This window comes from Phoxinus phoxinus (genome assembly GCF_949152265.1).
Source record: "Phoxinus phoxinus genome assembly, chromosome: 22".
Lineage (NCBI taxonomy): Eukaryota > Metazoa > Chordata > Actinopteri > Cypriniformes > Leuciscidae > Phoxinus > Phoxinus phoxinus.
The window spans coordinates 21,227,402-21,240,131 of record NC_136897.1 but is presented as its reverse complement, the minus strand read 5'-3'; the positions used below and the strand labels follow the sequence as shown (position 1 = coordinate 21,240,131).

The 12,730-nt window shown below is 40.3% G+C and overlaps 1 protein-coding gene across 4 annotated transcripts in view; it reads right to left on the bottom strand.

Moving 5' to 3' along the window:
- nhsb (Nance-Horan syndrome b (congenital cataracts and dental anomalies)) overlaps window positions 1-12,730 on the bottom strand; it is a 52,566-nt gene that overhangs the window by 15,850 nt on the left and 23,986 nt on the right. Inside the window, exon 1 of one of the 4 annotated variants that reach the window (XM_079598126.1) lies at window positions 11,945-12,147. The exons of 2 other annotated variants lie outside the window; for them this stretch is intronic. In XM_079598126.1, the coding sequence (XP_079454252.1) occupies window positions 11,945-11,981 (37 nt within the window). In that variant the 5' untranslated portion in view covers window positions 11,982-12,147. Of the gene's footprint in view, window positions 1-11,944; window positions 12,148-12,730 lie in introns of those variants that run through there. One more of the 4 variants, XM_079598125.1, reaches the window with a different exon arrangement.

The window sequence follows — 12,730 nt, the reverse complement described above, 5'->3', positions numbered from 1 at the left end:
TTGTTCAGATGCCTGAGATCTAAAATGGGTCTGAGACCCCCGTCTTTTTTCGGTACCAGAAAATATCTGCTGTACAGACCCCCTTCGCTCTGAGCTTGAGATAAAGGCTCTATGGCCCCTTTGCTCAATAGCTTCGCTATTTCGGCTCGAAGTAGATGTGCTACTTCTGTTTTCACCGTGGTTTCGACTTTCTCCGTGAAACGGGGAGGGCGTCGATGAAACTGTAGCGAATAGCCTCTTTTTATAGTCTCTAGCACCCATTCTGAGACACCGGGAAGTCTTTCCCATGCATCTGCACGTGTGACTAGGGGTTGAATGTAATCTGGGCCCTGGTCGCGAAATGGCGGCGACACGAGAGCAACCGTGTGCTGTGACATGGACGCCGTGGCGTGTGAGGCGGGGGGCATGTTTAACACAGTATGCATCCCGCGCGCGCTCGGCTCTCTGTGTCGAGAGAGAGCGCGCGGGACGAGTCCCGTAGGGCTCGTTATGCTTGTGAATAAACGTGGGCGCTTGGTGGCGGGCACATTTATAACACCGGGGACACTGTGTTTGTGTACTGACTGACCGTTCGTTAGTTTCGTTTTTACAGAAACCGCGGAACGTGCAGTGTGTAGTGGTTGTGGGCACTTGGCAGTGGGCACGCTTACTACATGTAAAGCACAATCGATCTGAGTCGATTTTAAGTATGCAAACCCTGTGTTGAACGGGGCTGCCCGTAGGGCTCGTATATTTGTGAATAAATGTGGGCGCGTGGTAGCGGGCACATTTATAACACCGGGAATACTGTGTTTGTGAACTGACTGATCGTCCGTTGGTTTCGTTTTTACAGAAAAAACGCGGAACGTGCAGTGTGTAGTGGTTGTGGGCACTGGACAGTGGGCACGCTCACTACATGTAAAGTACAATCGACCTGAGTCGATTTTATGTGTGCAGACCCTGTGTTGTACGGGGCTGTGCTTGCACGGGTTGAAAAACCGGGCTCTGGTCGCGAAATGGCGGCGACACGAGAGCAGTCGTGTGCTGTAACATGGCGTGATGCGGGGGCGCGCTTATCGAGCGGGCAGCCCGCGCGCGCGCTCAGCTCTCTCAGCTGAGAGAGAGAGAGCACGCGGTGCGAGCTCCGTAGAAACCATGTTGACATGTAGCTTGTAGTGATTGTGGGCACTTGAAAGCGGGCACGCTCACTACATATAATGCACAATCGACATTGAGTCGATTTTATGTGTGCAAGCCCTGTATTGTGTGGGGCTGTGCTTGTGTGTATGAATGGGCACTGGGTCGTGGGCATACAGTTACACACATTACATCATCGGCTGTGGCCGGGACACCGTGTAGCACAGAGAGTACTGTCTAACAGAACCGACTGACCGTGCATTCGTTTCGTTTTTACAGAAACCACGGGACATGCAGTGTGTAGTGATTGTGGGCACTGAAAAGCGGGCACGTTCACTAACTTACATGTATTGCACAATCGACACGAGTCGATTTTATGTGTGCAAGCCCTGTATTGTGTAGGGCTGTGCTTGTGTGTACGAATGGGCACTAGGTCGTGGGCATTACGGATACACACATTACACCATCGGCCGTGGCCGGGACACCAGAAAATACATTTTCAGATTTACCTGGGGCGTCGTGTGCAGGCAAACGAGCATTGATGCCGATTGGGTGACTGCAAAATACACTGGCACGGTCGCGTATGTTGGGACTGTGCGAGCGAGACATTTTAGTGAAATCCGGCCGCGGCGGGATTTTAACACTGTAGCTTTCCTCGAAGCAGAAGTGCGCATCCTGGCTGAAAACGGGGCTTTCCGGGACTCCGCGATTTCTTCGTGAATTCAGGAAGAAAAAGGCGCGGGTCGTGAGGACGGTAACGTACGTTCCTCTGCAGAAAAGCAGCCATCCAGCCGGCAAGCGCATCTATGCTGGTCTTTCTCCGTCGACGCTCACGAGCGGCGGGGGAGGGGAGATCCTCGGAGCTCGCCCATCCCTCGCTACCCGAAGCGAGGAGAGAATAGCAGTCGTCCTCCACAGACGCGGCTTCCCCCTCGTCCATGATGGACGCGGCGGCACACAGCGGCCCTTGTCCGTCGGTCAGAGAGTCCAGCGAAGCGGGCGGAGAAGCTGGCGGCAGCAGCGGCGAGCACCTCGTGGTGGAGGGAGGTTCCGGGCTCCGCTGAGCACGGCGCTTTTCACGGCGCGGCACTACAGCGGGCGGAAAGATGCAGCTTCAGTAAAGAACGCCAGGCGAGTCCGCAGAGTCACCGTAGGCATCAAATCACAGTGATGGCAGCCGCCATCGACGAGAGCTGAAGCTGCGTGATCATCACCCAGGCAGGAAACACAAGCACGTGGTCCCCGTCGCTGAGCGGGGCTCTACACGAGCCACAGGAGGTGCGAGGCATCTTGAAAAAGACGCTCGACTCTTTAGTGGTGAAAAACTGTGTGACGCGACGGCGAACACACACACAAAACACACACACATAATGTAAAGGATATTCCACGCCGGAGAAGCGCAGCAGGGAACGGCGGCTGAAGGCGGCGATGACCAGCGGCTTCAGGTAAGAGGCGCGTCCTGCTGAGGTGCTTGTTCCAAACGGCTGTGGCGGCTCGAATCCAATCCAACGATGCGTGCAGCTTCGTGAATTTAAGAAAATCGGCGTGTTAGACAGCTATGCTCGTATTTATAGGCCTAGGCCACGCCTGTTTGGGCGGGAGGTGACGCAGAAGGGCGCGAAGCGTCCTCATTGGTCAGCGTCTCTGGCCTCGCATAGGCTGTGCTTTTCTGGCAGAGCAGCCAATGGGTGAGCTGTATTGCTCCGCCTAGGTTGTATGCTTCAGAAAAGCGTTTTACAATATTACAAAATTAAGGATTAATTTTAGGCTTCAATCTCGACAAAGAAATATCTTTCCCGTAGCGTTCTTCGACGCAGTACGAGAGAACTCTACGTAAGAGAACCCCACAATTTTAAGGCATTTACCAAAACATATTCAAACCCCCCAAAATAAATGGATTCATGGACATGTGTGGGCTGTTACTTTGTAAAGCATGGTAAAAGGTCTACAGTTAATTCTAAGTGTGGTATTTGTATTTGAAAGCTGCTGCTATAAACCCACATCAAGCCGTCAAAGGATCTCTCCATGCAAGTCGACCAGGTCATCATTAGGCTTAAAAAACATTAGGAGTGGCCAAATCAACAGTTTGGTACATTCTGAGAAAAAAATAATGCACTGGTGAGCTCAGCAACATAAAGAAGGCCTGGACGTCCACTGAAGACAACGGAGATGATCGCAGGATCCACTCTATGGTAAAGAAAAACCCATTCACAACATCTAGCCAAGTGAAGAACACTCTCCAGGAGTTAAACGTGCCATCGTCAAAGTCTACAATCAAGAGAAGCCTTCACGAGAGAAACAAGGTGCAAACCATTCATGTGCCTCAAGAATAGAAAGGCCAGATTAGACTTTGCCAAAAAAAACATCTAAAAAAAAAAGCCTGACCAGTTCTGGAAAAGCACTCTTTGGACAGATGAAGCTAAGATCAACATGGAGGCAGTGTGATGGCTTCCAGTGGCACTTACTGCTAATGTGACAGAAGACAGAAGCAGCCGGATGAATTCTGAAGTATATAGGGATATACTGTACGGTGACTGTCTGCCCAGATTCAGCCAAATGCAGCAAAGTTGATTGGACGGCGCTTCACAGTACAGATGGACGATGATCCAAAACACTACAAAAGCTATCCAGGAGTTTTTAAAGGAAAAGAAGTGGAATATTCTGCAATGGCCAAGTCAAAAACCTGATTTTTAACCCGATCCAGCTTGCTTTTTTTGTTGTTGTTGCTGAAGGCAAAGCTAAAGGCAGAAAGACCCACAAACAAACAACAACTGAAGAAGACAGCTTAAGGCCTGGCAAAGCATCACAAAGGAGGAAACGCAGTGTTTGGTAATGTTCACAGGTTCCAGACTTAAGGCAGTCATTGCCTGCAAAGGATTCTCAAACAAAATATTAAAAAAATATAAAATATAAATAATGGTTGCAATTCCTAAACTTTTAACTTGATATTTTTATTCAACCCCTTGAACTAAAGCTGAAAGTCTGCACTTCGACTTTATCTTGATTGTATCATTATTATTTTATTCTGGTGTCATAAAGAGCCAGCATTATAAAAACTGTGCCTGTGTCCAAATACATATGGACCTAACTGTGTGTGTGTGTGTGTGTGTGTGTGTGTGTATATATATATTAAATTAGCATATATTAATGCATCCTTTCAGAAATATATTGGCAGTAAATATATTTATAATGTTACAAAATATTTTTATTTCTAATAAATACCTTACTTTTGAAGTTTCTATTTATCAAATAATCCTTCATTTTTTTGGATAATAATAAGAAATGTTTCTTGAGCACCAAATCTGCATTAGAATCATTTCTGAAGTATCATGTGACACTGAAAACTAGAATAATGATGCTGAAATTTCAGCTTTTCCATGACAAATAAATTACATTTTAAATATGAAAATAAAACCATTATTTTAAACAGAAATAGAATTCACAATATTCCTGTTTTTGATTAAATTAATGAAACCTGGGTGAGCAGAAGAATACTTTCAAAAACATGTAAAAAAACAAATCTTACTGGCCCAAACTTTTGAACTGCAGTGTATGTTTCCATGTCCATTCACTGCAATCAATATCATGGATTACAATACAACAAATGACATTCTGGGAGATGAAGGTGAAAGACGGCTTCATTAGTATTTCTCCCTCTATCTTTTTCTCTTTTCCCCAGCTTCCTGTCTCCTCCTCTCTTCTATAAAGGAGCATCTGCCCATCAGTATTCAATGCACAGTGGTCCCCTTGAACTACCCAGAGTCATCTGTATCCAAGCAACCCTTCATATCTAATTTACAATGAATTAGCAGATCCTTATCAGGCCGTGATCAGCAGAATAATACCAGAAATGAATTTCCTCTCTAAGAAGACCACAGAGAAAAGAGTGGAGGGCTGATGATGATGGATGCTTAGAAAAACACTGGATTTTAAAGCAACAACCCCTTTGTTGTATGTAAATGGAACAAATGTCTCAGGACATATTACTCGAAAGTGTAATACAAAACAGAAGTGGCTTCTCAAGGAAGGGTCTGGGGAAGTTTTTTTTTCCCCAGACTCACCCAAAGGGCTCTTATATTTCTGAAATATGTCTAAATATGATGCAGATAGTTCAAGCTGACAGTCAGAGAGTAAACATTTTAGTGCTTATTAACCATGAGGTTAACCACACACACACGCACACACACACACACAGAGACTTTTAACCAAATGCTAATCAACTAGTTAAATACTAATTCTGCTTGTTGAAATTTGTCTGTTTAAAAAGGGAAATCAAATGTCACTTGCCCAAGTTAACTTAAAATAACTTGTATAAAGATATTTTATTTAGTTGCCAGTCGAAACTGAATTGTATTATTTAGATTTAAATTTCAGCTTAATATTTCAGATAGGCTTTAACTAACTTGTCTCTTAAACACATCTGATTGACACATCACTGATGCATTCAGACCTGAGCTAGTGAGTGGAATTTAAATCTGGATTAGGTGCATTCATGCTTCAATTGAAATGAAGAGCCTCCCATTGATAGTCTACAATAATACTAAGTCTCTGGGAGTGGGCCAGTTTTTGTTTTTGCTTCATCTACTTAAAGATGCAGTTCGTAAGTTTTTTTTGTGTGTTCCACACGCAGTTCTGTTTATCAACCTCTAGAGCGCCAAAAGTTACGGACTGCGGACCTAAGTACATTATTAAATTCACCAAGTATTTTTTTCAGTCCTGTAAGCAATATAAAAAATAAACTACTTCACGTCTTTACTGACATCAAACATTTGAATGTATATTTAAAATAAAGAGAAGGCAATACCAGAATTGCAAGATGAAGAACAAGGTGTGAAAAACACTGATTACATAATTATATTTATACCTGTATATGATTACATGAACGTATACATATACATGATTATACGTAAACGTTATAGACTTACATATACATGATTATACGTAAACGTTATAGACTTACATATACATGATTATACGTAAACGTATACATATGATTATACAGAAACGTTATACGTTTACATGATTATACAGAACCGTATATTTCATTAAACACCAGCTTTGGAAAGAAGTTGGTGTTTTGATCTAAGCCCTATATACCTCACATGCTCCTCATCTCTCCTCCCCTCCATTTGAACGTGTGTTGTGATGGTGTGTGAATGCGGTGAACAGACTATTACTCAGCACTGCTCTGCTGTTCTGTTGGTTTCTGAACAGCATCATCAAGCACTGATCCTCATGCGGCACATGCGTGACCTGACCTCTACTGTGCACACTTTTGGGCAAGACATTCAGTTGTAAATGAGTTCAGCCAAAGAGGAAGTATGCTTTGTATGAAACATAGTAGGGTAGAGTTACATACAGCATGTTGTAATGTAATAGTCTTATGCCATTAGTCACAGTTAAGGGGCATTTTTTAAATGAACTCAAAGCACACATGGTTTCCATGCATGTCTTCAACGAGCATTACACAATCTAAATCACAAAACCATCAAAAAGTCTCAATTTCCAGTAAAGTGTCTTTGAACACCGCAGTTAGAAGAGTTCGATTCATGTAGAGGTCAGTGTTTAGTGAGCAAGCAGTACGCTGCAGTAGAATTGCACCAGAATGCAAAGTAAATGAGTTAAAACGATGGTCATCTATATTGTAGTTCACAAACTACCTGCATTCACCTCTGCAGGGAACCTATCACTATCCTTGTCTGAAATCTAGTCGTCTTACCTGTTGTGCCTGCTCTCTGGCCTGCGTTTTTACCACCCCTCTTTGTCCTCCTCCTTTTATTCAAGCCAGAGCCAGGTATCTTCCTCTGAGAGTTACCCATCTTTCCCTGGACTGAGCATACAGAATGAAGGAGGGAAGGATTCTGCTAGAACTGCTGCAAGACTGGGAGAGCTGCTCTCTCACTTTCTCTCTCTCTTTTTTTTCTTTCGTTCTGTCTCCAGCAGGTGCACAGTCAGCAATGTGAGTCAGGACTCTGCCAGCAGCAAGGCAATGAAAAAGTACTGACAAATCTCTAATTAGTTGTACAGAAGGACAACACAGAGAAAAAGGTTCTAATTAAAATAATGAAACTGCCAAAATATCCATACCATATACAATCAAGTATCCACTTATATAACAACCCGCCTCGAAAATATCACAGCTCCATCTTGGTGGAAGAAAATGTTCATACTGGAATCTGACAACATGTGACTATTTTGAATGTTTAAGTATAGATTTATTTTTTCTTTATAGAAAGAATTTAGATTTTTTTTTCATATCTGATATACACTATGGCTCAAAAGTTCTGATTTTTTTTCAGGCTGCATTTATTTGATCAGAAATCAGCAATACTGTACAATATTATTACAATTTAAAATAATAGTTTTATTTATTTTATATGAAGCTGTGACTCTTCAGTGTCACATGATCATTCAGAAATCATTCTGCATATGCTGATTTGGTGCTCATTATTATTATTATTTTCAAGATTCTTTAATGAATAGAATTTTTTATTTGACATTTATTTGAAATAGAACATAATAAATTATTTTTGATCAATATAAATGTGTCCTACCTGAATAAAAGTATATATATATATATATATTTTTAATTAAAATAAATTAACGGTTGTGTATTGGCTATTGGTATAAGGAAAAAAAATGCTGCTCACCATAAAAGTCTAGATCTCTATCAATTTTTTTTTTTTTTTTTTTTACAAATGTAGGCCACGAACCATTCGAATAGAATAAATCATGGGCAACCTAAAAAAAAAAAAAAAAAAAAAAAGAAGTGGAAAAATATGACTTTCAAATAATAAAAAACTCAATGAAACACCTGTGAATTAATGTGAGGTTCCATTATCTGTTTGCTATAATTTATCGGATTTAACATATCAGCATATTTTACTTATCAGCTTGATATCGCTAAAATGAACATCAATATGACTGCCAATGTATTGGGCATTTCTAAAAACGATGCAAAGTAAAAGAAACCAGACTTAAATTAAATTCTCGCAACACAAATCATCATTGCAGTTCTTCTTTTATATACAGATGCTCTCATTAGCAGTCGGAGCGCTAGCATAGTTGAATCTAGGTCAAGCCTAGCAGAGAAAGACATGGCTGAGATCTTGCTGGGGAAAATCAAATAGTGAATGTATCTATTGGTAGATATTAAAGCACTAAACGGCATTAAACAAAAACACGAGAAACCCTCATGCACTAACTGATCAATGATAAATGCATTTATTACATAAGAGCAGATTGTTAGCTGTAGCCGTCCAGCTGCCTGCTGTATGGATGGAGATAGACTCTCTCTGATGGGGGCTGGGGACTCTGTGTCTCACAGCTGGTCCCTCTGCAGGAGTGCTTAATACCCACTGATACTACACAGCACTTACAAGTCTATGGACTAGCTCTATTAATGTATCTGAACCTCTTCGAGGAGCACTTTTCCTTCCCATACAGCAGGGGATCCCAATGTTTACACCGGTTGAACCTCTTGTGACCTGTATTATTATTACGTTCCAACTCATATGCCGAGATAATTATAGTAAATAACATTTCAAGAAGCAGTTTTTGTATATAAATTAGCGAAAAATTATATGATTTAATTTTAACATATTATATTGGCATTTCTATCAATCTCATGAACAGTGTTAGGGGTGATGCATTACATGTATCGTGAGCGATGTAATCAGATTACTTTTTCCAAGTAACTAGGAAAGTAACGCATTAGACTTTAAATTTATAAAAAGTTACTTTTTCAAATAAGTAACGCAAGTTACTTTGTTTTCCTATTTATTGACTGACACCTCTCTTGTCCCTGAACGATTTGTTTGAGCTGCGCCCTCTACTGTACAGGCATGAATTAGCATTTCCTTCAGGCTTATTCATTTCAATTTTGGTGTAATGTTTAAAAAGTAATGCAAATGCGTATCAAATTTCTTTCCATAAAAGTAACTATTTTTTAGGGAGTAACGCAATACTGTTATGAAATACTTCACTGCTCATGAATGCCATGTCAACTGGTGACCTAACATTTTATGTACAGTATGCATTATATAGCCTACTGTACAATAATGTTTAAAAGTTTGGGGTCAGGAAGTTTTTTTAAAGGGTGTGTGTGTGTGTGTGTGTGTGTGTGTGTGTGTGTGTGTGTGTGTGAAAAAAAAGCTTTTATTCAGCAAAAGACGCATAAAATTGATCAAAAGTGAAAGTAAAGACCTTTATATTGTACAAAACAAAATCTATTTTAAATAAATGCTGTTCATTGCAGTCTTAAAAGAATACCCGCAACATTTTGTCAACCTTCTACCTAAGTGACATGCAATATAAATAAATGAAAGGTTTCCTGGATGTGCTAACATGTAATTTACTCCAGGTGAATTTTTTTATATATCACTAGGTATAATTTGTGTAAAGCATATATAAACCAAGACCATGGAAGAAGAATGCTAAACATCACATCAAACAGTACAACTAATACATTTATAATTTATGTATATCCCAAAGGTAAACACCGAGCTATTTATGCAGATGCGTGTTTCCTACAATCCAAAGCAGTTCATCCTAAAAGTATATCCCCACCCTCTATTTAAAGGGGGTCTCTGATAAGATAAGCCTGATTTGAGGGCACCATGGCTGGCTTGAGGGGCCCTGTGGAGACTTGACTTATAGACCTTTACAAATGAGCCATAGCAGAATCACTGAAGCATGAGGACTGACCGCTGCCTCCTGTAGTGCTGACCACTGCACCACACACACACACACACACACACACACACACACACACACACACACACACACACACACACACACACACACACACACACACACACACACACACACACACACACACACACACACACACACACACACACACACACACACACACACACTTTAAAACCAAACTCAGCTTATAACAGTCAAAGATTAAAACATTATTGGGTGAGGATCAAGCATCCATTTTTTTAAAAGCTACTTATTCACTTTGATTCCTGTTTTAGCTCCATCATTCATTCTGAGCTTTTTTTCTCCACAAATAATAGAAGAGAGTAATAAACAGATTTCAGACAGAGGACAAGATAAGCAGATCAGATGGGCTGTTGAGTTTATATGTAGGGCAACACGGTCTCTTCTCTCTCGCTCTCTCTCTCTCACACACACACATGCACACTCTTAATAAACTCTACTTACTGCCAGTGTGTCTGTTTAATAATTCAGATTTTCTTAAAGGGATAGTTCACCCAAATATCAATTCTGTCATGTTGTTGCGAACCTATAAGCAGTTATTTTCCCATGTTTTCCAAAAATTCTTCACATTACTTTTGCATAAGTTGACACTTCATAGTGTCAAAAAGCATCATAAAACCACCACAAAAACAGTCCAAAAAAATTGTGCACTACATTCCAAGTCCTCTGAAGCAATACAATAGATATGTGGACTACTTTTGCCGTGTTTTTGTCCTTTTTGAGGCATAACAGAACCGTCATTGTATGGTGTAAAGCTGTGTGACGATTGTAAAGCTAGTGTCTCACTAGAAGTTAACTATAAATATAAAAATAACAGCATGCAGGTCTGAATCAACACAAGCTTATATAATGACATACTTCTCATTTTTGGGAAACTATTATAATCAACACCCTAAATTCATCAGTTCTTTGGAGGATCATTTATTTTTAATAGACGTGTTAAATCTTCAACCCTGCATGCTCCCCACAACACACATACATAAACTATGGAAATGACAATGCCTCTCAAACCTCTGAATTCATATACCAGATTCAGATGTTCGGATCCAATATAGAGGTGTGCGATATGTATCGTCAATGAAAATATTGTAATTGTTATTTACCGACATTATCGAGTATGTTAGTCACTTTGCAATTACAAAATGCCCCTCAAAATCTAAGGGGGGTGAAAATGGCCCTATATGAGTTTTTGTCTTATATTTCTATAAGAAATATTACACAAGCAAGAGTGTGTTTTTTCACGAATATCAGCATAATTGTAAGTAAATATTGTAAGTTATATTTGACAATTTTGTAAAGATCTCTTTTTGCTCTATTTTGTCAATGAACATAGTTCCAAACAAACCGCAATAGAGCGGCTGTGTCTCTCTGTTCCTGAATCAGCTGTTTAAACGAATCAGTTAAATGAATGATTCAATGACTCACTCAATAAGACTTAGGCAGTTTTTTTTAATTGAGTATCATTTCATTTCATAAAAAAAATTCAATATTCAAATTATTAATAATATTGTTATCAAAATCCCAGAAAAAATATATTTTTGTCAATATTGCACACCCGTAATACAATGCAGGGAATAAACCTCAGCCAGCTAAAGCCTCCATGGAAAAGAAAGACAACAGTCAATCAGCATCACCAACGCTGTAATTCAGCATGTAACAACACAGCACTTTACGGTTTACACAAATGCATGATCCAACATGTCACACCAAACATGGACAGACAGCCTGTGTGACAGAGACATCATCACTATGGCAGGCATAGCGTTTCTAGTACAAATCAAAGACAATCTCAGATTGAGAAATAACAAGGTGGACGGATTAGCAAAATGGTTTGAAAGTAAATCCTACACAATTTTTTTTCAGTGTATTCCAGGAAAGAGAGAGAGAGAGAGAGAGAAAAAAAATTAGACGAAGAAGAGATGCAAATATCTTTCAGTTATATAATAGAGTTTGGACTGTCAAAACAGACAATCTATCTATAAACGAGCTACATTATTTCACAAACAATAAAAAAATTAATAGCAATTTAAACCAGAGGAAGAGAGAGAACCAAATTCTATGATTGGACGAACAGGGAATGCACGGAAGGACATACCTCTGGATCTGACAGGAACACAGCAGGCAAAAGCCATTGTTCAGGAAGGACAGCTACGCCAACTGTCCCTTAGCCAGGTCAGCTGCCCTTCAACACTCATTCCGCTCATCTTCATGCATGCTAGCGCACAAGCTCACCTGCTGCGGTTAGCAGCCGTCAGCCACAGACACAGACTAACCCTTACACAGAGTAAGCCCATCTGCAGCATCTGCACTTACACTGTTCCAGTTCCACCTCAAGTCCCCCCCATTTCCAGTGGCATAATGCAGGTGGTACAGTCTAGTCTGCACTCCGTTTGCCCTTAATCTTCTAATGGGCCAGTGTAAGAGCTGGTCCAAAGGGGGATTTTAATCGGGAATACAGAAAGAAGAGTGTTTTGATATGATTATTCCTGGAAAATCATACAGAGTTTGTACAAATGCAAATAAATTCGTTTTATGCCCATAAATTAGCTCTACATCCATCCAGTTCAGAGATTGAGGAGTTTCTGTGTAATTATTTGTGGTATTTACAAGTCATTTCTGAGTGAAATTTGTTTAAAGTAAATCCTACTCCATTTTGTGCAGTGTATGATAGAGAAGAACAAAAACATCTAAGACGGAAACATCTTTCAGTTATATTAAACAGAGTTTGGATCATCAAAACAGACCAAAAGTAATTGATATAGAAGACTTAATGAGCTGCTTATCTCACAATATTAAAATGAACAGCAAATGTAACCACAATCATGAATACAATATGGTACAATAAGAAAAAAAACTATAAGCTATAGGGCCTAATCCAGTT